The sequence below is a fragment of the Lontra canadensis genome, unplaced genomic scaffold, assembly GCF_010015895.1.
Source record: "Lontra canadensis isolate GAN:19392208 unplaced genomic scaffold, GSC_riverotter_1.0 scaffold656, whole genome shotgun sequence".
NCBI classification, from domain to species: domain Eukaryota; kingdom Metazoa; phylum Chordata; class Mammalia; order Carnivora; family Mustelidae; genus Lontra; species Lontra canadensis.
In genome coordinates this window covers 2,778-30,009 of record NW_022631640.1, presented here as the reverse complement: position 1 = coordinate 30,009, position 27,232 = coordinate 2,778, and the positions used below count along the sequence as shown (strand labels likewise).

At 35.3% G+C, this 27,232-nt stretch overlaps 1 protein-coding gene across 2 annotated transcripts; it reads left to right on the top strand.

The window, feature by feature from the left end:
- The first annotated feature begins 269 nt into the window (after nt 1-269).
- On the top strand, nt 270-24,543 carry LOC116863177 (actin-related protein 6). Of its 2 annotated transcripts, none has more exons than XM_032850674.1 (11): nt 270-389; nt 2,174-2,291; nt 2,692-2,760; nt 4,352-4,475; nt 5,714-5,849; nt 5,941-5,997; nt 13,457-13,555; nt 13,650-13,728; nt 20,303-20,474; nt 22,016-22,094; nt 23,844-24,543. In XM_032850674.1, the coding sequence occupies exons 1-11, from the start codon at nt 322-324 to the stop codon at nt 23,971-23,973; spliced, it is 1,131 nt and encodes a 376-aa protein (XP_032706565.1). In that variant the 5' UTR covers nt 270-321; the 3' UTR covers nt 23,974-24,543. The 2 variants fall into 2 exon arrangements, with proteins under 2 accessions (XP_032706565.1, XP_032706564.1); XM_032850673.1 differs by having other exon boundaries at nt 21,956-22,094.
- Nucleotides 24,544-27,232: the final 2,689 nt, after the last annotated feature.

The following is a 27,232-nucleotide window of genomic DNA, read 5'->3' as shown; positions in this document are numbered from 1 at the left end:
AAGCTATAGGCCCACTACGGGGATTAGAATAAACTTGTAGGACCAAGTCAGTATGCAAAGTAGAGGACAGATACGCAATGCTATGGGTGAAAAAGCGCTGAGCCAGTCCCACGCTTGTTGGACTTAAAAGCGGTACGTTGAGAACAGCACAAACCACCTCAGTCCCAGAGAGGGAAGGCAGTCTCCGGCTTCCGGCGTCCTCGGTTGCTAAGGGAGACCGGAAGCGCTCTTACGCTCCGCCCTGCAAACCATAGAGTACCGGAAAAAGAGGGAGCCGAAGTGTCAGGAGGAGAATGCGGCTGCCGTTTGGTTCTCGTTAAAATGACGACCTTAGTGCTGGATAACGGAGCCTACAATGCCAAAATCGGTTACAGCCATGAAAATGTGTCGTAAGTGTTCCCTCCGCCCTTAGGACAAGAGAGACTACGCTTCATCTCGGGATCACAGTAAACTGCAAATGCTCCTACGTCGCCCTAAACTGCGCCAGAGGGATGCTCTCATTGGAGCTTGCTGAGTGGGGTGCTTTGAACTGCTATTTTGGTGTTAATTTAGGCTACGCGGCCCCGGAAGTGGGACTTGCGTTTCCCACGTTCTCTTGTGCGTAACAGGAAATAGCTCAGGAAAATAGGCTTCTAAAGTAGCCCATCCTGCGGGTGGGTTGCGCACGCATTTCATGAACCCTCAGGAATCATGGACGTTTATATGTATATACATATTTTTGAGGGCCCAGTTATGGCTTTCATCACATCCTCAGTGGGTTCAGTGACCTCCCCCCACAAAGTTTAAAAACAGTTGTCTTACCGATTGCAGACGTTGAAGGCTTCGAATCTAAGCCCTTCATAGTGCTCATTAGCTGACCTCGTTGTTAGAGTTGATTTAACAGAATTACTACAATGGCATTCATAAAATAGATATGTCATATATGTATATGTAAAGAAGAAGAGATGTTTCCGTCTATGTTTAAAGAGGATTCCCCCCTTCCTCCTTTCTTTTTTTTCTTTTTTAAAGCGAACAATCAAACCGCATAGGAATGTAAATTGTTAGTCTTTTAAAAATGTTTTGGGAGTGTGTATCATTGTTTTTATCCTTTGACACAGTAAGTTCGAAGTGTTTGATTAAAAGCGAATACAGGATGCTCTATATTATAGACATTGTATATGGTTTAAAAAATGGAAAGCAAACTGAATAATCAAGAATAGAAAATTGACTAAAATTATAATATAACCATAAGATTGGCTACAGTGCTGTTTTTAAATATCATGTCCCCCCGTGGCCTGGATGGCTCAGTGCTTTCAGCATCACACTCTTAATTTCGGCTCAGGTCATGTTGTCAGAGTCTGGGATTGAGCCCGTTTGGGCTCTGCACTCAGAGGGGAGTTGGCATCTTGCTAATTAAAAATCTTTGGAATCCTAGAGACCTAGTTTTAATGGCAAGAATTTTGAACCTGTAAATCCTTTACCAGAATGGTATTAAGATTTCCACATTAGGATTTCCACACTGAGCCTGGGTGGCTGAGTCACGTAAGCATCTGGCTTCAGCTCAGGTCATGAGCCTGGGGTCCTGGGATCAGGACCAGGACCTGCCTCTTCCTGAGAGTCTGCCTCTCCCTCCCCTTTCCCTCTGTGTGCTTGCGCTTTCTCTCTCAAAAAAATAAATAAATCTTAAAAAAAAAAAAAATTTCCACATTAAAGCCAGAAAGAGCAGAAACTTTACCTAAGCTCTGTCATCTGTGTGGTGGCAGGATCAATACCCACCTGGAAGGATTTCTTAAGGATTACTTAAGAAAGATAAAGGGTCCAGTGTAGAGTCTAGTGCATGTTAGAACTTAAAAAAAAAAATTTTTTTTTAAAGATTTTATTTGTTTCACAGACAGAGATCACAACTAGGCAGAGAGGCAGGCAGAGAGATCGGGGGAAGTAGGATCCCTGCTGATCAGAGAGCCCAATGTAGGGCTCTATCCCAGGACCCTGGGATCATGACCTGAGCTGAAAGCAGAGGCTTTAATCCGCTGAGCTACCCAGGCGCCCCAAAAAAGACATTTTTTGATTATTCGAAGACAAAATGAGAAACACGGATTGTGGGTATTTTTTGTCATGGAGCAGGGTGGTAAAGTAATTGTATTTTTTGGAAGTGAGTATTCAGGGAATAATTGTTTTATTTCTTTGTTTATAGGGTAATTCCTAACTGTCAGTTCAGGTCAAAAACAGCACGTCTTAAAACTTTTACTGCTAACCAGATAGATGAAATAAAGGACCCTTCTGGACTCTTTTACATCCTTCCTTTTCAGAAGGTAATTCAATTATATGTCATTTCTAACAACACAGACCTAAATGTAAAGACAATTTTTAAATTTATAATTAAGATTTTGTATATATGGAAATATTTTTAGATCTCTGAGAAAAAGTTATTTAAATTTTAAGTAAGATCTTATTAAAACCAAAAATTGAAATTAAATTGTCTTGTTAACAATAAATGGCCATGACTTAGTTACTGATTGTGGGTACTGGATTTTACTTATGTTACAGCTAAATGAGATGAACACATTTAAAAAAAGTGTAGAGTAGCATCTCCTTAAAGAATGTTTGAATAGTGAAAGTAACCATAAAGATAAGTTAGTGGTTTAGAATATATTAATGTGATTTTAAAAATTATTCAAATATTTGTGATAATTTATACAAGAATTTTTTTAGGGCTACTTGGTGAATTGGGATGTTCAAAGACAAGTGTGGGATTACCTTTTTGGAAAAGAAATGTATCAGGTAACAAATTAGAGTATGTATTCAAATTTCTATTTCCATGTCTTATTCAAATGAAAAATTACAGCAATAAGAATTACGAACTCATGTTAATGCAAGAACCAACAGGATAGGATATAAAACTAGTTTATGCCTTAATATGACTTAAATAAATCTGTTGCACATGTTCACGGTGTATTTATATCAGTCATATTTTTAACTTCTATAAAAGTTATATATACTGCCAAAATATACATGTATATGAAAAGTAATACATGCTTGAGATTACTTGTGCTAAAATCTGTTAGGGAAGAGTGCATGGTGTGAAAGTGAATGGACTCAGAATTTTTACTGAATAGTCTTGTGCTGAAGGTTGGCTCATACCGGCTCATGAGAACCAATTACATGCATCTCCTCCCAACTCTGCGTTCAGAGTTTGGTGACTTCAGGAGAGCTGGAAATCAGACATTGTGACAGTATTTATAACACCGAAAGTAATGAACTGTACAAATCAGGGCTTTTATTCCCCCCTGGAGATCTGACTGTTGAACATTTACCAGCACACACTAAAGGTGGGTGGAAGGAGGGATGAGATTGCAAATGTATGGACATTATTTCATAAGCAATGTCAAGTCATGGAAGGGAAGACTTCTGTGATGAGAAATACATCTGGGGAGGATGATCAGATATCTGATTTAGAAAAATACTTGCTAGCGGTACAGAAGACGGATCAGAATGAAAAGAAAACCGAGGCATAGAGGGCATTGAGAAGGCAGTGGCATTATTTCAGATAAGAGATAAGGCAGTATCAGGAAAAGCCAAGGGCAGATTCCAGAGAGTGAGTCTGGGATTGGGGTTGAAGGTAATTGAGGTATCTAGCTTTAACTTTTGAATATGTTTCTAGTATACATTTAAGTCACTAATACACTGTTCTTAGTTTTGATTTTTTAAGTGTTAATTAAGTATAAATGAATTGAAGTGGAATTTGAGGTTACGAGAGTCTGTATGAAACTCAAGATTATCCACATGTCTGCTATTATTAGACTAATTCACTATCTCATTTTTATTTTCACAATAAACTATTTTGGTCTGCATATCTGAATTGTGACTTTTATGTGAGGATTTTGTGCTTTTAATGTCTGTAGTATAACTTTAGGTATAGTGAGCAAATACTCTGTTTTTCATACTTCCTAAGAGTATGGGAGAGAATTACATAAATATTAAATATGCTAAAGCTTCTGGCCTTTTAACTTTGAAAACAAAATACCTAATGCTTGTAGTTATATTGTTCATTACGTTTGCATACTGATCTTCAAACAATTTGATAGTACCACTTTATCAATGCTACCATTAAAAGAGTTAAAATTAAATAATAAAGTGCATGAGTTCTGTAATCAGACTTCTGGGTTCAAATCCTAGCTATGTCCCTAACTAGTTAAATGAACCTTGGTAACTTATTCAACTCTTTTATACCTCAGTTTGCCAATTAAATGGGTTTAGTAATAAGACTTGCCATCTAGGATTATTGTGAGAATTTAATATGTTTGTTTATATATGTAAAATGAGTGTTTATAACAACAAAATTATAAAACTTGTGGAAATTTTTCTCTCATAGGTTGATTTTTTAGATACCAATATTATTATTACAGAACCATACTTTAACTTCACTTCAATTCAAGAATCAATGAATGAAATCCTATTTGAAGAATATCAGTTCCAAGCAGTCTTAAGAGTAAATGGTGAGTTAAAGTTTTGATTACAGTTAAGTAATGGGAATATGGATATGAATAGGGTAAAGAGAAACACTTAAAATACAAGAATATTGGGTGATATTCTTTTAGATTTAAAGAAAATAAAACATGGAATTTAAAAACTAGATGGACTTTTAGAGATTATCTAAATCTCTTCATCTCACTTCATCTTTTTTCTCACTTCATCTTTTTTCTCACTTCATCTTTTTACTAGCACACTATTTTCTCCCTAATGAAGTTACTAGCCACATTTTTTTTTTTTAAGTGACCTCTATGTCCAAGGTGGGGCTCAAACTTACAACCCTGAGTCACATGCTATACTGACTGAACCAGCCAGGTGCCCCACTAGCCATATATTTTTAATTTCTAAAAGATTATTGTTTCTGAGGTAGTTAACTTTTCTGCCACTGATGTGTTTGCTGTCATTATTATTATTGATTGAAATAATGTTAATAGCTTAGCCTGCCAATATATGGAAAAAGAGTCTGAAAAATAGCTTCTAGAAGTAAGTTTATGAAAGGCTAAAATTACATTAAGTGACAGTATAATGAAAGTATTTAAATATATATGAGTGATATTGTGCTATAATGCTCAAGAGCACAGTCTCTAGAACAGTTCTTCAAGGATGATTTTGCTCTTTGGGGACATTTGGCAATGTATGGAGACATTTTTGGTTGTCACAACTGAGAGGGTGCTATTGGCATCTAGTGGGTAGAGGATATAGATGTTGCTAAACATCTTAAAGTGAACAGGAAAGCCTCCAGCAACAAGGAATTACCTGGCCCCAAATGTCAGTAGTTTTGAGGTTGAGAAACCTTGCTCTAGAATCACACTGCTTAGGTTTGAATTTTGGCTCTGTTACTTTCTAATTGTATGACATTGGGTATATTGCTTAACTTCTCTGTGCTGGAATTTTTAGAATAGTGCCCAGCATGTAAGAAATGCTTATAATTAAGTTACGATGTTAAAATAATTAAGTCATGACTATTTACCTTTAAAAATTGGTCACAAAATTTTTTTATCCACATTTACCACAAAAATGTGATGTTTTAGTTTAAATGCTGTAGAGAGTTTGTGATAATTAGGAATATTATTTTAAATTAGCATATAGAAATAAAGGAAAGTTTTTGTCTTTGTGCTTGTCTTAATTTGTTGCTTTTCTTTATTGCTTTAAATTAAGTATGCTTTTATTTAATGCAGGTTTTTTTTTATCTTTTTCTAAATAGCTGGTGCTCTCAGTGCACATAGGTATTTTCGAGATAATCCTTCTGAATTATGCTGTATCATTGTAGATAGTGGATATTCCTTTACACATATAGTTCCTTACTGTAGAAGTAAGAAGAAAAAAGAAGCAATTATTCGGTGAGTTGTATTCAATTTTCATGTTTTTCTTAGCTTAAAACTGAATGAAAGGTGTGATAAACTGAACCGAATTTGAATTCTCCCTTTTTAGGATAAATGTGGGAGGAAAACTCCTAACCAATCATCTAAAGGAGATCATATCTTACCGGTAATACTTATTTGATTTTTGGTGGGGGGTGGGGTGGGGGGGGCAGCTCGTGGCTGCTGAAAATGAATTTTTTTAAAGTAATTTAAAATTATTCTTTAACCGTTAGTTGTGACTTCAGGTGATAATTCTATATTATTGCTTTAAAAACTATATCACATAAATACAAATGATGTTCAAATTGAAAAACTTTCTAGTGGGGCGTCTGGCTAGCTCAGAAGAGGAGCATGCAACTCCTGATTTCTGGGTCATGAGTCCAAGCCGCACAGTGGGTGTAGAGCTCATTAAAAAGAGAGGAAAAAAAAAAAGTGTTCTAGCACATGAAATGCTAGTGTTCATCAAAATTTGGATATTTCCAAATTCTAGGGAGTTTAATATTTTAAAATTATAGAATTTATAAGAAGTTATAAATGTTACACATTATAAAACAAATGTATTTAAGGAAAATCTCTACTTCCTCTTTCTGTCTCATGTCAGTTGCATTCCCCACAAAGTATGGTCTTTAAACTGTATTTATCTCTTATATTTTTAGTCTCTGTGAGCCTTAATAATGTATTGATATTTCTGCTTGTTGAATTAACCAATATTAGCTGACTATCCATCATTAAAAGATGAGGAATTAGTGTACTACCACATTCTAACTCTTCTCCCTTTCCTAAGTTTTATTCATGGTATTATTTTTTATTTTATTTTGTTTAAAAACTTAAGTGGTATTTTTTTGTTTTATAAGTAGAATTCTTAAATCTCAATTTCTCACAATAATTTTGGCTGGTATGACACCTTCAGTATCTCTTAGCTCCCCTCTATGTCATATGAGAAAATAAGTGAATCTGCATTTCTTTCTGCATTTCCTCCCATGTTTTCCTTCTTTCTTCTGTCAGAGGTACCATTATTTTTTAGATGCCTTATTGAGCTATGATACATATCCCCACAATTCACCCTTTTTTTTTTTTTTTAAAGATTTTATTCATTTATTTGACAGATCACAAGTAGGAAGAGAGGCAGGCAGAGAGAGAGGGGGAAGCAGGCTCCCTGCTGAGCAGAGAGCCCAATGCAGGGCTCGATCCTAGGACCCTGGGCTCATGACCTGAGCCGAAGGTAGAGGCTTTAACCCACTGAGTCACCCAGGCACCCCACAATTCACCCATTTAAAGTGTACATTTTCAATGGGTTTTAATGTATTAGAACATTTTTATTACCCCTAAGAGAGACCTACTCCCCTTATCCAATCTACCCAGCTCTAGCACATTTGTAAAAAACTTTTTATTTTGAAATAATTACAGCCTCAGGGAGTTATAGAATAGTACATAGAGCCTTGTGTAATCTTATTAATATATAACTAATACAGTATCAAAATGATAAAATTGACACTAATACAGTATTGTTTCCAGTTTTCACCATTTTTTACATGCATTTGTGTGTATTTATCCCATGTATAGATCATGTAAATATCACCACAGTCAAGATGTAGAACTGTTCCATCTCTCCAAAGGAACTCCTTTGTGCTACCCCTTTATATTTGCTTCTCCACCATGCCCCTCACTCCTGGCAATCTCTAATTTGTTTTTTACTTCTATAGTTTTGTTATTTCAAGAAACAGAATCTTATAGTATCTAATCTTTAGACAGTGACTTTTTTCATTAAACAATGCTATACCATTTCTTCTTAATTATTGAGATAACATTTACATATGATTTTTTACTATAGCTAAGTCTTCTTGCCTTGCTTATATATTAATTCTAAAAATGGAGGGTTCATAAATGGCATATACGGTGTTAAAGTTATGTGAGTGTTATTTATTGTAGAACCAAACAGAATTGGGCTCCATTTCAAAAGATTTAAATATTTAGTTCCTTTACCCTCATCAGATTAGAAGCAACATATTTAAAAGGCACAGAAAGTTGAGACAGATGAGGTTGTTAACCAGAACCTACACAGTTTTGAGTCCATGACCTGTGTATTAAATCATTCCTCCTTCCTTTCATGACTGAAAAAAGTTCATGTATTTTATTTTTTTTAATAATTTTTTTTTTAGGGGCGCCTGGGTGGCTCAGTGGGTTGAGCCGCTGCCTTCGGCTCAGGTCATGATCTCGGGGTCCTGGGATCGAGTCCCGCATCGGGCTCTCTGCTCAACAGGGAGCCTGCTTCCCTTCCTCTCTCTCTGCCTGCCTCTCTGCCTACTTGTGATCTCTGTCTGTCAAATAAATAAATAAAATCTTTAAAAAAAAAAAAAATTTTTTTTATCTGACAGATCACAAGTAGGCAGAGAGGCAGGCAGAGAGGGAGAGGAGGAAGCAGGCTCCCTGCCGAGCAGAGAGCCTGATGGGGGACTTGATCCCAGGACCCTGAGATCATGACCTGAGCTGACGCAGAGGCTTAACCCCCTGAGCCGCCCAGGTGCCCAGGTTCATGTATTTTAAAAAGAAAGGTTGTTGAAGTTGAATTTGAAAAGAATAACCTGGCAAGAATACTTAGAAATAGTATTTGGGAGGGGCAGCTGGGTGGCTTAGTCGGTTAAGTGTGTCCGACTCTTGATTTCAGCTCAAGTCATGATCTGAGCCCTGTGGTGGGCTCCGTGTTGAGCATGCAGACTGCTTAAGATTCTCTGTCTCCCTCTCCCATTGCCCCTCCCCCCCACCACTTGCACACTTTTGCTTTCTCTGTCTCTCTAAAAAAAAAAATAAAATAAAAATTTAAAAAGATATAGCTATGGGAAAGAAGAATAGTGAAAGGAGACTTTATCAGTAGATGATAAAGCATTTTAAAATTGTAATAAAGTGATACTTAGATGAGAATTAAATGATAGATCAGAGAGACTGAATAGTTAATTCTGAATCAAACACTGTAAAAGAAAAAGTAATATATACTATTGATTATTTAGGAAAGGATACAGGGAAAGTTGGCTGTTGGGAAAAAAATTTTCCTTTGGCTCATACACTAATATCCAAATGGGTTTAAGATTTAAATATAAAAATAAAGCCACAACAGGAAAATATTTGAGTTATTAAGAATAAAAATAGTAGAAGAAATACACTTGATCTTAGCCAAAAGGCTGAGAAGTGATAAAAAAAAAATAGTTGAAGAAATAATAAAGAATATAATTTTCCTATATCTTTTTTTTTTTTTTAAAGATTTTATTTATATAGGGGTGCCTGGGTGGCTCAATTGTTTAAGTCTGCCTTTGGCTCAGGTTATGATCCTGGGACCCTAGGATAGAGCCCCATATTGGGCTTTCTGCTCAGCAGGGAGCCTGCTTTTCCCTCTCCCTCTGCCTTTCCCATCTACTCATTTTCTCTTTCTCTCAAATAAATAAATTTTTAAAAAGATTTTATTTATTTAATTAGCTATTTGAGAGAGAGAGAGAGAGAGAGAGAGCAGGAACAGTGGGGAGATGCAGAGGGAGGAGAGTTAGAGAATCTCAAGCAGACTTTGTGCTGAACACAGAGCCCAATGTGAGGCTCGATGTCACGACCCTGAGATCATGACCTGAGCCAAAACCAAGAGTCAGACATTCAACTGACTGAGGCACCAAGGTGCCCCCCCCACACCACTTTAAAGAAAAAAATAAACATTTTATTGAGGTAAAACATACATCCAGAAAAGTTTACAAACCTTGAATGTATAACTCAGTGAATTTTAAAAAAGTGAATATACCCAAGTAACTAGAACACAGCTCAGGCAGAATATTATCAGCACTCTAATCCCTCTTTGTCCTCTTCTGGTCTGGAAAACCACTGATTTCAAGCATTTGTAAACAAAACTAATATAAATAGAAACCTAAGAAATAAACTTGAAACAAATATGACGCTGGGTTGTTATCTTTAATATATTAAGGGCTCTTACCAGTCCTTAAGAAAAGCACTACCTTGGTATAAAATGGCTACTAGATGATTCTCAGAAAACAAATGGTCTGTGGCACAGATAGATAGTCTTTAGAATTACATACAGTCAAAGGATATAAATGGATAATTCTCAGACATAAAAAATGATAAGTATCTGAAGTAATTACAAATTCAGTTAAAACATTTATTGAGCATTTATTTAGGAGGTTGGGAGATACGAGTTAAATAAGAATTTCTCTTTTTCATGGCACTTCCTTGTAGAAAAAATACAAATTAAAATGCCACAACTTTTAGAACTTGAATTAATAGAATTTTTTCAAAACATGATGTTCTAAAAACAAGAAGATGTTGCAGATTGTGATGCTGGCTGTTAATGATTACAGCATAACTTGAAATAACTTTTCTGGTAAACAGTTTGGCAGTATACCAAGATATGAACAGTATTTCAAATTCTGTGTCCTACAGTATGAATAAATAATGAGATAATCTGAGATGCAGATAAAAATACCTGTATTGCATCAGTTTTGAGTTATACTTTTCTCACATCTCTAGTTGGGATGGCTCTTCCAGTTGTTGGTACCTTAGAATTGTAATAGTTTAATTATCATCTTTTCTTCTCATTGGTGCAATAGTGAATCTTAAAGAAGGTAGAATATGCTGTGTATGGAGATAACAAAGAGCAAAAAGGGAGCAATAATAATGTCTTTTACTTATTGAGTATAAAGACTATGCTAAACACTTTACATGTATAATTAGAGTCATTTACTTCTTACAGATGTGTTAAGTCGGTGATCTTATTGTTATTACCCTTTTAGAGTTGAAGAGATTGAATCCCGAAGAGGTAAAGTAACTTGGTTGCCAAGTTGTGATTCAGCCAAAGTCTCTGGGGCACCTGGCTGGCTCAGTTGGTAGAGTATGTGACTCTTGATCTCAGGCTCATGAGTTCAAGCCCTATGTTGGGCATAGAGCCTACCTAAAATAAAACAAAAAACAACAAAGCCAAAGTCCACATTTATAAACATACAAATATCTTTCCTCCCTGATTTAAACTTCTAACACTAGGAACATTAATAAATACATTTTAATAGGTCCCTCTAATAAATATTATAGGGTAGTAAATAACCATATTTTTAAAGAACAATAGCATAAGAAAATGGAGATGATGTTGAGTCTAAAACAAAAAGTATAGGTAGTATACATGTATAGAGATAAATATTCAAATAATTTCATATTTTTGTTATCTTTTTTAATGTTTTTTATTGAAGTGTAGTTGACACAATGTTACATTAGTTTCAGGTGTACAATGTAGGAATTTGACAATGCTATACTGTGCTTTCTATAAATGTAACTACCATCTGTTACCATAGAATACTATTACACAGTACATTAACTGTATTCCCTATGCTGTACCTTTCATCCCTGTGACTTATTCATTCTGTAACTGGAAGCCTATACCTCCCATTCCCCTTCACCTATTCTGCCCATCCCCCTACCCTCTCTCCTCCAGCAACCACCAGTTATCTGTATGTATGGGTCTGTTTTTGCTTTGGTTTATTCTTTAGATTCCATATATAATGAAATTTTATGGTATTTGTCTTTCTCTGACTTCCTTCATTTTGCATAAAACCTTTTAGGTTCATCCATATTATCACAGATGGCATGATCTCGTTCTTTTTTATGGCTCCTTGGTATTCCATTATGTGTGTGTGTCTGTCTGTGTGTGTGTACATGCCACATTTTCTTTATTCATTTACTTATCATTGGACACTTGAATTGCTTCCATATTTTGGCTATTATAACTAATACTGCAATAAACAGGGGTATATATAGTTTTTCAAATTAGTGTTTTTGTTTTTGGGGATAAATACCCAGTAGTGGAATTACTGGATTGTATGATATTTCTATTTTTAATTTTTTGAGGAACCTTCATACTGTTTTCCAGAGTAGATACACCAGTTTGCATTCCCACCAACAGTGCATGAGTTTCTCTTTTTTTATGTTGTTTCAACACTTGTAACTTTGTAACTTCAACACTTTGACACTAGTCATTCTGACAGGTATGAGGTGATATCTCATTGTTTTGATTTGCATTTCCCTGATAGTGATATTGAGCATCTTCTCATGTATCTGCTGGCTGTCTGTATGTTGTCTTTGGTAAAATGTCTATATTCAGGTCCTCTGCCCATTTTAATCAGATTATTTGTTTTTTTTAGTGTTGGGTTCTAAAATTTCTTTATGTATTTTAGATATTAACCCCTTATCAGATAAATCATTTCAGGTGTATCATTTATAAATATCTTCTCCCATTCAGTAGGTTATCTTTTCATTTTGTTAATGGTTTCCTTTACTCTGCGAAAGACTTTTTTTTTTTTTTTAAGATTTTATTTACTTATTTGACAGATGGAAATCACAGAGAAGCAGGCAGAGAGAGAGGATATAGCAGGCTCCCTGCTGAGCAGAGAGCCCGATGCGGGGCTCGATCCCAGGACCCTGGGATCACGACCTGAGCCGAAGGCAGAGGCTTTAACCCACTGAGCCACCCAGGCGCCCCTGCGAAAGACTTTTATGTCAGTGTATTCCCAATAGTTTATTTTCACTTTCATTTCCTTTGTGTGAGGAAACATATTTAGAAAAATGTTGCTAAAGCCAATGTCCAAAAGATTACTGCTTGTATTTTCTTTAAGTTTTATGGTTTCAGATCTCACATTTAGGTCTTTAATCCATTTTGAGTTTGTTTTAGTAGATGGAGTGAGTTTTCCCAGCATCCTTCATTGTAGAGACTATATTAGCCATAGATTAATATAAGCATGGGTTTATTTCTGGGCTCTGTGCTGTTCCATTGATCTATGTGTCTGTTTTTCTGCTAGTTTCCATACTGTTTTGATTACTATAGCTTTGTAGTATATCTTGAAATCTGGGATTACGATACCTCCAGCTTTGTTCTTTTTCAAGATTGCTTTGGCTATTCAGGGTCTTTTGTTGTTCCATATGAATTTTAGGATTATTGTCCTAGTTCTCTGAAAAATACTATTGGCATTTTAATAGGGATCATATTGAATCTATGGATTGCTTTGGGTAGTATGGACATTTTAATAACATTAATTGTTCTAAGCCACGAGCATGGACTATCCACTTGTTTGTGTTGTCTTCAGTTTTGTTTTTAAAAGCATCTTTGTTTTCTTCATTAAGCCTGTGTTTCTTGGGTTCAGTTATCAAATATTTATTAAACATCTACTATGTGTCAGGTACTACATGCTAACTCACTACTATGATCAGAAAAGAAAGTGAGAGGGTTAAGTTATTTTAGCAAGATTCCATTCAGAATGGTTGGAGGAGGAAAAAGTTTGCTCTCTAATAAATGTTACCATATTTAAAGGCTTTATTTTCAGTTTCTTTCTGCAAACTGGACTAATATCTGCTCTCAGAGGAATAATGTAGAGTTTAAGTATAATGGAAATGTGATTATTCTATAAAGTTGAAAATATTTTACACATTCAAAAATTTAATATTTTAAAAAGTGAGTCACCCAAAGATTTAATTCCAGCAAAAATATTTTAAGTAATTGTAAATTATCCTTACATTTTTCCATTTCACATTTTACAGTTTTTATTTCTGTTTAGGCAGCTACATGTTATGGATGAAACACATGTGATTAATCAAGTGAAAGAAGATGTGTGCTATGTGTCTCAGGATTTTTATAGAGATATGGATATTGCAAAGTATGTATAATAGTAATCTAAGAATTAGAAAGTTGATTCTTGGGTAATGTTACACAAAGTTAATTATTTCACAAGTCTCTATTTTGTTTTCCAGGTTGAAAGGAGAAGAAAATACAGTAATGATAGACTATGTTTTACCTGACTTCAGTACAATTAAAAAGGGCTTTTGTAAGGTAATTTTTAAAATCCTTAATGACATTGCTTGATGTGACCACCTTAGTCAGATTTGAAAAACATCTAGCTGGGGACATCTGGGTGGCTTGGTTGTTAATAATCTGCCTTCAGCTCAGGTCATGACCCTGGGGTCCTAGGATCGAGCCCCACATCAGGCTCCCTGCTCAGCCGGAAAGCCTGCTTCTCCCCCCATCGCCCCACTGCCCAATTCCCCTGCTTGTGTTCCCTCTCTTGCTGTGTCTCTCTGGCAAATAAGTAAAGAAAATCTTTTAAAAAGAAAAGAAAAACATCTAGCTGGATTTGGTAGCGTCTTACAAAGTTGTTGAAAACTGCTTTTCTGCTCTTTGTTTCTCCAGACACAGATGTATAAATGATTAATACCTCGTTAATAAAGTTATTTAGAGAAAGAACCATCAGCTAAATGATAGCACATGGGAAGAATCTGGAGATAGATCATATCGTTATTTATATTCTGGTTAACCCTTTTCTATTTTCTTAAGAATTAGTTTAAATCCATTTCAGAGTTGTTTATTTGCCTTGTGAAAGTTATCAAAATAGCTGACATGGCTGAATTTTACTTGTTTCGTCTGATATGATCAAATTGTAGTTGAAAAGGGGAAAATTTGGTGTACTTTCAAAGTGTTGAAAAGTAGTTCATCTTGGATGTTAAAATTATTTCTCCTTACCTTTGATCAGCTCAGGTAAAGTATCACTTCTGTTTGGGTAAATGTGAAGGTTGGCCTTTTAGCTGACTTGATGGAGGAGTATTTGGAAGTTAAAAATCTTTGGTCAGAAATTTAATCATGCTTCCATAAGGAAATATTTAGGTTACCATTTATTGCAGTATACTTTAAAAGAGTGAAAAATTGAGAAGAGCCCAAATACCCACTCTTGGAGGAAAATAAATAAATTTTGATGTATTTGTATTATAAAATAAACAGTAGTGAAAATTAAGTGGAGCTACATGATAATTATGTATACATCTCAAAAACATGTTTCTTTCTAAAACATCTAAGACATGATGGTGTCTTCAGGCAATTTTTAGGAAGATATGTACATTTTCAGGCTGTGTGGAGTAATTTACGAAGTATGTAATTTAAGTAAGTAATTTAGGTATGAAGTAAAAGTATAAAATTGTATGTGGGTAATAACACCAAATTAAAAAGAAGAGTGTTAATTTATAAAGTATCAAACTAGTTGATGGATATAGAGGTTTTGTACTTCTTTAATTTTATACTTCTATTAACTATACTTCTTTATATGCCTGAAATTTAAAAAAAAATTAGGGGCATATTATTGAGGTGAAATACAAATCAGAATTCTGAAGAGGGCTCATAAAATTGAAATCACTCTATAATGTTCTTAGAGACGGATGCTCGTGGAAGCACCTAGGTTGGGTTTCGAATCATGAACTGGAAGCCCAAGTCCTCTTTAGGATATCAAAAGTATATTTTTTTCCTTGGGGATGACGAAAACTGCAAATACATAGACAGCCCCATCTTCATATATCATTAAAACACTCCAGTTATATAAAATACCTTCTGGATAATTTACAGCATTCTGTAGAGTTAATGGTGGTAAAGTAATCCGTATTTCACAGGGATGAGCCCTCAGTAAATTCTCAGTGATTCCCAATTTCTCCAAACCTGACTGATCATTAGAATCATCCAGGGCACTTGAAAAGTAATCTATATCTATGTTCTCAGTGTCTGTTCCTGGATATCCTTGTTTGAAAACTTATTCTTAAAAATCTCTTTCAGGGGAGTGTGGGTGGCTCAGTTGGTTGGGCGTCTGCTTTCGGCTCTCGTCATGATTACAGGGTCCTGGAATTGGGCTCTCTGCTCAGCAGGGAGCCTGCTTCTCCCCCTCCCTCTCCCTCTGCCTGCCACTCTGCCTACTTGTAATCTCTATCTCTATCAAGTGAGTAAATAAAGTCTTAGAAAAAAATCTCTTTCAGATAATTGCACTTTTAGCTAAGTCTGGGAAAAACTTTTTTTCTTGAAAAAACAGTTCTGTTTTGTTTTTTAAAGATTTCATTTATTTATAGTTCTCTCCTGCCCTGCAAATGACACCCTATTGGTTTACTGGACTAAATGCAGCCAGTTTTCTCCTTGCCAAAGTATAAACCCTGTTTTCTCAAACCTGTACCTTACATAGTGAGCCAGTAGGGATGTGGTTATTCCTCCAAGTGACTGTTGCTTTACTCATCTTTGGAGAAAAAATTCAGGTGCCACATATTATTGTTTGAAGCTCTTTTATTGGTCTTTGGCTTGTGATTAGTACCTGGGTAGAGGCTAAGCTTCATTAACTCAGTTTAGACTCCTTGTTATCAGTTGAGTGGACAGATTGAGTTGGCCTGGACTTTTTTGCCAGACAGTGGAATGTTACATTGAGTTTTTAATTCAAAGATAATAGTTTAATCTTTCCTTAGTTGATTAATGTTGAAATTTATAATTTTTTCACAGTATCATTGACCTCGAACAATGTAGGGGTTAGGGATGCCAACCAACATCCCCCTCCCTAATGCAGTTGAAAATCTGCGTATACCTTGACGCCCTCTGCTCCCGCAAAAAACTTAACTACTACTAGCCTACTGATGACCAGAAGCATTACTGACAACATAAAGTTGATTAACACGTATTTTGTATGTTATATGCATTATATACTATATTCTTGTAATAAAGTAAGCTAGAGAAAAAAATGTTATTAGGAAAGTCATAAGAAAAAGAAAATACATTTATAGTACTGTATTATAAAAAAAATCTGTATATAAGTGGACCCATGTAGTTCAAACCCGTGTTCAAGAACTACCTATACATGTTAAATCATGTGTATATTGAAAAAAACAAGACCAAAATACAAACAAAATTATGTGTTTATCTTAGTAATCTGAAGCTTTAGAAATAATTTTAGTCTATGTTAGGATTTTTTTTAAGAGTTTATTTATTTATTTGACAGACAGAGATCACAAGTAGGCAGAGAGGCAGGCAGAGAGAGGGGGGAAGCAGGCTCCCCACTGAGCAGAGAGCCCGATATGGGGCTCAATCACAGGACCCTGGGATCATGACCTGAGCTGAAGGCAGAGGCTTTAACCCACTGAGACACCCAGGTGCCCCAAGTCTATGTTAGGATTAATCCTAAAATGTGTTATTTTCTGAAGAGGTTAAAAAAAAAAAATGTGTTATTTTGTATTTATTACTTAATCACCTTCATTGTTGCCTGATATGCAACAACTCTGATGAAAGTTTATATATGTTTATGAAATTAGAAAAACAATAACTGCATAAAATGAAAAAAATTATAATTATTTAAGAGCCCTTATACTTAGGATATTATTAAAACTTGTACTTTGATAGTTTATTCAAGAATATTTTTATTTTTATTTATTTTTTTTTAATTTTTTTTTTTTAAGATTTTATTTATTTGACAGACAGAGATCACAAGTAGGCAGAGAGGCAGGCAGAGAGAGAGGGGAGAAGCAGGCTCCCTGCTGAGCAGAGAGCCCGATGCGGGGCTGGATCCCAGGACGCTGGGATCATGACCTGAGCCGAAGGCAGAGGCTTTAACCCACTGAGCCACCCAGGCGCCCCTCAAGAATATTTTTAAATTGGGAAAGGATACAACCTTCATTTTCTAGTATTTATGATAATAACAGTAACAATAATAAGCTCTATAATATTGTTACTGATTACAACTGATACAAATTCCAATTTTATCTCTTATCAGAAAGGGGATACCTACTGAAATGTAATGTACTCGATGGACTTAAATTGGGAAAATCTGGCTCATGATTAATGATTACAGTAATAGTTTCTGTACAGTAGAGTCATTGTAATTTAAATTGATCATTTTTTTTACAGTATCAGAACAAAATTTATGAGACTGTAGTAATCATGTGTAGTAATCATGGCCTACATTGACTAAAATAGCAATTCTCAGCACCCTTATAAAGTCCTTTTGTCCATGTCTAAAAAAAAATGTTTTTTGGAGTTAAACTCTTAAAACAGAAATTACTTGTAGTTCCACATTACATATTGATGGTTTTGGAGCCAACATTCAACAAGAAATTTCTAGTTCTGGCTCTTTCCACTGGTTGAGATATTTGAGCCTGGGACAATCACATGATTCTCTTCTGTAAAATCTGGGTAATGGACTACATAATCATTAATGTTTTGTCAGCTGAATTTCTCCCAAGTCTGTGTCTTTTTCAGCTTATTTTGAATGTTGACAAAATGAGTTATATCCCTTAAACTCAAGCCAGTATCACTTTTTTTTTTTTAAAGATTTTATTTATTCACTCGACAGACAGAGATCACAAGTAGGCAGAGAGGCAGGCAGAGAGAGAGGAGGAAGCAGGCTCCCCGCTGAACAGAGAGCCCGATGTGGAGCTCGATCCCAGGACCCCGGGACCATGACCCGAGCCAAAGGCAGAGGTTTTAACCCACTGAGCCACTCAGGTGCCCCGCCAGTATCACTTTTAAGTGAATTTATAAATCTGTAGGAGACACTTCCTTTCTGCCTGAGAAGGAAGACTACTCTGAGAGGATACTTTCCTCTTTATTACTGTAACAGTAGTGTGTTGGGTAAAAAGTGATTTGAGTTTTCTTTTTCTTCCTAAAGTATTAAGAAAATTATGTAATTTTCGGATATCCTTTTTAAAAAAGATTTTATTTATTTATTTGACACAGAGAGAGAGATATCACAAGTAGGCAGAGAGAGAGGGGGAAGCAGACACCCTGCTGAGCAGAGAGCCTGATGCAGGGCTCGATCCCAGGACCTTGAGATCATGACCTGAGTTGAAGGCAGAGACTTAACCCACTGAGCCCCCCAGGTGCCCCTAATTTTTGGATATTCAAGAATAGTGTTTTAAACTTGGAATTTCTAAATTCCAAATGATAGAATTCAGAATTATATCCAGATTAAGAGAGGCAATATAGTGGAAGGAATATATTGTATGTGCTTTTAGTTATTAGATGAATGATCTCGAGCAAGTCATATATCCTTGCCAAACCTAATTACATCATTAATAAAAGGAAAATATGCCTACCTCACAGGATTATGTGAGTGTTCAATGGGATAATGTATATAAAATGCTGAATACAATGAATGGCACATTGTTGACTTGTATACTGTTACTCAAGAATTTATTGCATACTCATTATGTGCTAGGTGGTAGATATGTGATGGTGTAAATTATGAAGGATAATATAGAGTGATAGTGGAGAAAAATGGAGGGACCTTTCATTTGAAAATCAGAAAAAGCCTCTTTGAGGAAAAAAAAATCTGGACAGAGAATGGATGGCTGATTACATTAAGGGATCTATAATCTTTAAATATATTACTCTTTACTAATTATTAATATTTTCATATGTTTTAAGTTTTTTTATTTATATAAAAGATTGGGTTATGCCCTGTGTGTATAATTGCAAATGAATATCTATAACTGAACCTAGAAGAGCTGATGATTCTTAGTAAAATTGGAAGGACTTTTAATGGAAGTCCCTTTTTTAATGGAAGGATTTTAATGTTGCAAAATGTTGTAGAAGATTATTTTTTCTTGCCCTTTCAAGAACACAGCTCAGCAGAAAATAAATAACAAGAAATTTTGATAGATGAAGTCCATGGATTTCAAAATTGATTTCTGAAAATTGAATAAATGAATTTAAATATTTAGGTTTTTTTGTACAAGGGGAAGGGGAAATATTTTTTGGAGGGGCAGCAAAGCAAGTTTTATTGAGTGATAGCAAAATGATAGTATAGAGCTCCCAAGGAGGGAGGGTACCCAAAGGGGTTGCCTGGGAAAGGGGAAATCTTGATGTAATATGGCTACACGGTCCAATAAACATATAGGACAGGAGAGTTGGAGTGCCTGGCTGGCTCAGTGTATAGAGTATGCAACTTATGATCTCAGGGTCATGAGTTCAAACCTCAAGTTGGTGGTAGAGCTTACTTAAAAATACATACATATATACATACATGCATACATAGGAGAGTGGAAGTAGATGTAAGATACACTAAATGTTTTTTAGAATATATTCTTTGTTCTCTAGGAACTGAAGTTGGCCTGTTATTATAGGCAGGTTAAGAAATTCCCTCTCCTCTATTTTCCTTTTCTTCCTGTTTTATTTTTTTAATTTTTTAAAAAAGATTTTATTTACTTATTTGACAGAGAGAGACACAGCAAGAGAGGGAACACAAACAGGGGGAGTGGGAGAAGGAGAAGTAGGCTTCCCACGGAGCAGGGTCTGCAATGCGGGGCTGGATCCCAGGACCCAAGGATCATGACCCAAGCCAAAGGCAAATGCATAACAACTGAGCCACCCGGGCGCCCCTCTTTCTGTTTTAAATGTAAGGAATTCGGCCAGATCATCTTTTGGGGAATAGTTACATTAAAGTAAGCAATTATTTTTTATGTGGTTTAGGCAACAGAGAGGGTCAGGTTTTTCTAACTTTTGAGAATCCTGAAATTTCCAAGAACATGGTAATATATTAGTAATAACATGTTACTAAATGTTACTAGTCATATAGACTAGATAATGTAGCTTAAACTTTTTAATCTTATTTTTCTTTAAGCCAAGGGAAGAGATGGTGTTAAGTGGAAAATACAAATCTGGGGAACAAATTCTTCGTCTGGCCAATGAGAGATTTGCTGTTCCAGAAATACTTTTTAATCCTTCTGATATAGGAATTCAAGAAATGGGTATTCCAGAAGCAATCGTCTATTCAATTCAGAACTTACCTGAAGGTACATAAATAAAGTATTGAATGATAATGATATTTCTAAAAAAAGTTATAAGCTCTATGAACGATAGAGAAATCATCTGAATTTCCTAAGTAATTACAGGCAAGTGGCAAGCCTGTTTTTTTGTTTTGTTTTGTTTTGTTTTTTGGCAAGCCTGTTTTATTGACAGAGATTCCATAGTGCACTTGAATAATTCTTTATTGGTCCTAGATTAGAAATTTGTTACAGGGAAAATTGTCTGCTAAAACTTGGAAGACGTTAATCTCTTCATGACTATTGTATCTGTTTTAGAAAAGTTTTAATTTAACTCAAATTTACACAGAATAGATATTTATAATTTAACAAAGTGACGGTTTTTAGCTATTGATGGGACTGGTTTGTCCTTTCAGTTTTATTTGAACTAATGTACAGGAAGTTAATTTTAATGAGGCTGGTGCTTCTCAGTCGTGTGTGGGTTCTCCTGAAGCAGGATTCATCTAAGTAATTTTCTAGTAATTTTAGTAATTTTCTAAATTTCTTAGAGAGTACTTTTATATCTTGAAAGTGTCTTTCTAGTTCATAAGGAACGGTCCAGGCATTAGAGAAAATCTAGCCCCTGCAATGTCCTTTCCTCCCATTAAAAAAAAAAAAAGATGATCACATAATGCCATCATCGTCTTAATGTAGTTATCTTACAACTCTTTTCGTGTTAGTGTCTCATTAATTTCATGTTTTATATAAAGTTGCAGGTAGTGTTATGCAGCATTTTATACTACACTGCTTTAATGTTATGAGACTCAGTGTCGGTGTAAGGGAACCGTGTGCCTCTTTTGTGAACAGAAGCATTAGGTGGGGATGGCCATTATTTATTAATTCCTCATAGATTTCCCCATCGTGACTTCTAATACCAACTAACCATATGGCACCTAATAATGTTTGCCATCATGTAACTTTAATGAGTGTAGAACACAAGATCCTTTATTATTATGGATCATGAGTGTTTTTCACCATCAGATGTAAATGTTGCACAGTTAGTAGGTCTGTCTCTGTGAGATAAAATGAAAGTTTGGGCTTCTAAGTTAAAATGCCTTGAAGGCCTTCCTTTTTAGTTTTACCCTACTTCACAGTCTCAGCCTGCAGAAAGACTTCCTCCATTTTAGGGAAGAACGAGTATCATTACCAAATGTCTGCTCCTAGAATGTATTATGTATTAGCTTACATCTGTGTATAAGCAGTCAGTAGTTCAAACCCTTCACCTTAGCCTTTCTTTTAAAGATCTATGAGGTCATATTTCACTTGTTTAATGGGTCAATTTGTGTAAACTTTAACTTCATTATAAAATCTTATAAATTATAAATAGTTGTTATGGTTATTAAAAAATTACATGGTTTCCCAACCAGTAACTGTAACTGTTTGCTCTTGCCTGAGCCCTCATATATATCCTTCTGGAAAGATAAGTAAACAATTTTTCTGATGCCTTTCTTCTTCTTTTTTTCCTCTTAAAGAAATGCAGCCGCATTTTTTTAAGAACATTGTTTTGACAGGAGGAAATTCCCTTTTCCCAGGATTTAGAGATCGGGTTTACTCAGAAGTTCGATGTCTCACTCCAACAGATTATGATGTTTCAGTTGTGCTGCCTGAAAAGTAAGTGTTGGCTGATACAGAGATAAAACATGCAAGTCCTTTTGAAGCTAAAACGGTCAATAGGTAGACTTGAGCTTAAAGCCTCATTCTAGCAGGTTGATTTCACCTTTGAAATCCTCATTTTCCCTTTCTCAAAAATTAGAAGAATAAACCTTACATTTCAGTGGGCTTGATGCTAATATGCTGAGTGTAGTTCCTGGGGAAGGACCTTAGCGGAGCCACATCCTGTTCAGCGTTATTACTTTATAAATAAACAAACAAGGTCTCATGACTTGGCAAAGGCCTTATAGTAAGTTAATTGCAATGACCAGGCTAAAACCTAGTTCTCTTTTATTTTGAGTTGGGAACAAATACATGTCTCTTACCAAATATGTGTGTAAATAATACCATCTCACTGCAGTCCCAGTCTTAAGTGACAGAATTGCAAATAAGACCCCATATACCTGATTATTTTTTAAAGGGAGAGAGAGAGAGAGCAAGGGGAGGTTGCGGGGAGGGGCAGAAGGAAAGGGAGAATCTTAAGCAGGCTCCATGCCTGGCACAGAGCCTGATGTATGGCTCAGTCCCATGATCCTGAGATCATGACCTGAGCCAAAATCAAGAGTCAGAGTCTTAACCAACTGAGCGACCCAGGTGCCCTCCATATACCTGACTCTTAATTTTAGAGTTTTGTTTTAAAGTAGAAGTTTCTAAATCAATAGCAATGAATAAAAGGTCTCTATCTGCTCACTTAATTTATAGCTATCAGATTAAAGAATGAATAAATGTTGGATATTGGAATGATTTTTATCAGCATTATTGTTCATATACTTTATAGAATATGAAGCATGCTGGATTTTTATCCTGTGTGTTTATTTTATTATTATTTTTCCCCCTCGTTTCTTTATTCCCCACACTTTTTTTTTTCTTTTTCCCCCTCATATGCTTTTTGTCCTGCATTTGAAATGGAAGTCATGCATAAGGCCAAGGGATCCACAGAAATAGTCTTTGTTCTTTTATTCATCAAATCTTTATTGTACATCTGTTTTATATATGTATGTAAGTAAATACATATTTAAAGATTAGGCAATAAAATGAATATAATAAAAACATTTATTAACTTTCCATCATTTTTCAGATTTTAAACTGATTTGGGGGAGAGGAACAGTAGAAATAGAATTGAGTCATAACTCAAAGTATAACCTCGGTTGAAAAAAACCAAACTAAATGTTTTATGCATTCCAGTTTTACTGACTGTGTCCTACCCTGTAAATGTTTCATTTATTAGTGGTAACAGTATAGCAGCAAAAGCACAGACTGAAAATAGTTCTGGGTTAAAATGTAGTCTTACACTTAACCTCTCTGAACCTCATTTTCCAAATCTGTGAAATGAGAGAATAGTTGTTTCATGGGGTGTTGGGCAAAATAGATGACATATCTTTGTCACATACAGAATTTAGATCTAGTTATGACTGTTTTTCCTTTTATGCATTTTTGACCTTTCATATTCTTGTTTTTTATTAGAAGTAGAGGGTCTATAAATTCAGGGCACAGGGGAAAAAAAGAACACTTTGTTGTACTAGTGACCAAGGTTCTTTTCTTTCTGAGTTTACCTTATTCCTATGAAGCTTATGCTTATTTTCACACTTTAAGTGATTTTTCTGTTAAATTAGGTTGAGTAGAGATTGCCCCATTTTGGTTACTAATGAATGTTTTCTGGCATTTCAGTTCTGTAAAATCATCTTGGTTCACTTATTTTTTTATTTTTAGCCCTATTACTTATGCCTGGGAAGGTGGAAAATTGATATCAGAGAATGACGATTTTGAAGATATGGTAGTAACAAGAGAAGATTATGAAGAAAATGGACATAGCGTCTGTGAAGAGAAATTTGATATTTAAGAAACATTCTGAATTAAAGTTTTGACTGGTTGTAATTGAAAAGGTTTAATTTCAATGTTCTTTTTAAAGTAGGTTACCTTTCATCCTAAGATAAGATCTTGAACTTATGTAAATACTTTGATCCTTGGCTAATTTTCAAAGGTTTCTTAGCTACGTTATTACAGTAAACTGTATCTCCGCTCACATTTTCATTTAGGAGTTAGACTACCATAACAGTGCTCACACTGTTCCTGTGAATAGGTTATGTTTCATTAGAAGATGAAAGAGAATGCATTTTAAATTTAATTCTTTATAGCTAAGAGCATAAGCGTAACTGTCTCACTGGTCAGCTTTCCTTGGAAGATTCTTTTGTGTGGCTATGACTAGAGAGGGATTGGCTAAAGTGTTTCCTGGCTGATACGATTTCTCTTTTAGAACTGAGTATTTTATCTAAAAATTGTCATTTTTGTTTATACATACTAAATTTGGGAAGACAAATCTTATTTGTGTTTTGCATTTATTTTTTATTTAGAGTAAGTTGGAAAGGGTGGAAATGAAAGCCAATTTATTAAAGTGCTTTTTTGATCAGTACTATGTTGGCAGAAATGTATTATTTTATTCATAAAAATACTGTACCATTTTTTAGGCTGAAAAGAAATTAGACATTAACTCAGGGTGGGTCAAAAACTCTTGAAACAAATGTTAATGGTTTGTTTTAAAAACTCATATGGGGTACCAAAAAAAACTCATATAACTCACAGTAGACATAGTCAGGTGTTAAAAGCTACAGATTCCCAGTGTAAGGAAAGAGCTGGTAATGACATTAATGAATAGAGCAGGTATGCTTCTCTGTTTACAAACTGTAGAAACTCATTTGGGCTGTCCTAAGCAAAACAAAATTTATCAGTAGGACAGTGTTTTGTAAAATTAAAAAAAAAAAAAGAAACTAGACCAACAGTCTTAGGAAATATAAAAAACCAGGATAACCTTAGGAATCTAGGTTACAGAAATTGAGAAACAATCCTTTTAGAGCCCTGCCATCAAATATCTCAGCTTCTGTATTTTCTGTCTTAATGTCATTATGTTCATGAATCAAATTCTATCAGTTTCTTCATCCTAGTTAGGATCATGCATTTACCCCATGCCTTCAGGGACTTTGACAGCACTACTAAGATAGAGTAAAAGCAGGTCATTTCCCAAAGGAAAATTAAGGTGAAGAGACAGATGCTGATCAGAGTGAAAGAGCTGTCAACTACAATTTTACTTGGGTTTTGTTGGTTAGGACCTGGTCAGTCCTTCCTAGACTTAGGCTGGAAGTTGCAAATTGAGTGTTTGTGTGTTAACCAATTACTAGCACATACTCTACGGACAGTGGAGCAAGACAGTGCTGTTAGCACAAAATGAGGTTTTGCAGCCATTCAGTTAGAATTTCAAGATGATGTGGTTGGACATAAAAGGGTAAATCCCCATTTAAAAGACTTCCCTTGACTTGTCAAGACCTCATGTTGGACAGGCAGAATACTTACTCATCACCAACCAGGTGTTTTTCCTTGAACAAGCATTCTTCAAAGGTGCATTCCCAAAACATGCCCTGGCCTTGAAGTCTTGCTGAGACTGATGTGTGTGTTCACATGCTTACTATAGTAAACTAATTTCTGTATGCAATGTGCATCTCATGGTGGTCATCTTTGAGACACTAAAAATTCATTTCTGAAATTAATGAACATAGACCTTAATCCTCTATCTCTAGAACATTAAAGCACCCATACATTTCCACACCTATCTAATTTAGAAACTTCATTGCTAGAGATTTTATTTTAAAATTATATAGTAAGTTGGTTTCAAAGAGAACATTTATTGCTAGTTCTAAATAATAACATTTAAGTGATACGCTAAAGATATCAATTATTTTGGAAAGATACTGATAAAATCCATAAATTCCTAATTTAAAATTCACTAAAAGTGGGGTGAAAACTTAGCCACATTAGCATTCATAGTTTTTTTTTTTTTAATTAAAGATTTTATTTATTTGAGAGAAAGAGAGTGAGCATGGGGGTGAGAGGCAGAGGGAGAAGCAGGCCCTCTGCTGAGGAGAGAGCATGATGCAGATCCCTGGACCCTGGGATCATGACCTGAGCTGAAGGCAGACGCTTAACCAACTGAGCCCACCCAGGTGCCTCTAGAGTTCATAATTTTTTATTGCAAATTGCGTGCATGGAAATAACATCTTCCAGTGTTGGCCATGCATCGTATACCCCTTAAGACAGTAGAATTAGGATTTACATCAATGATTAATTAAGATAAAACAGTCCTCTCAAACACTTTTCTGTCTTGGTTTTGAAATTTTTAATTCAGTGGTGTTTGACTTGGCATAGCAAACTGATCATGTTCACCTACTTCATGTCCCAAACCCCTTTAACCATTTCTAGCAGAGAAGGGAAGAAAGTAAATGAGATCAGGGAGGAATATACAGGGAACACTTCAGTGCTATTTGTGATACATTATTTCTCAAGCTGGGTGTTAGGCACATGGGTGTTCACTGTAGTAAAATCTATACTGTGTGTGTGAAATAGTTCACACTATATTTTCATAGAAGAGTAAATCCTTAAGTGACTCTAGGAAACACAAAGGGTGCTATTGATGAACAAAAGTGGAGGAATTTGTAAAAGATGAAAAGTAAATGAGATTATATTGTTGGAGAATCAGGAACAAAACCCATGTCCCATATCAGGGCAGGAGAAAACTACTAAATACATAACAATTCCAGAGATATTTTAATCTTAGGACAAATACAGAGAATTGGAGATATTGGGCGAGCCGTTAAGAGAATGAGTTGGAAACAGCTGAACCCTATGCACTTTCTTGGAATTCAGGCTCAGCAGAAAGAATTGAAGTGCAAGGGTTGGACAGGGAAAGAATCTAAAATAGCTTTATACCCACTAGAGACATCAAAGTAAAAAAAAAAAAAAATCTTAAAGAGAACAGCTGATTGAGGCACTGATCTCAGGCTAAAGATAAGAGCTCAGACATCATTAGAAATAATTCTGACAGAGCAGTACCCTAGGGCACTTAGCAACATAGGTGCTTCTGCTGAGGAATGGCACCACAGCTTGAACTTAGACTCAACAGGTAAACAGGAATTTGTAAAAGAGGGGGGAAAAAAAAAAGGACAACCAAACATTGAACATTTGAGGGATACTTAAAACACCACAAGAGGTACACCAAATCCAGCAAATAAGAATGAATCCCTAAGGGAAGAAAATAAACTTAAAAGGTAATA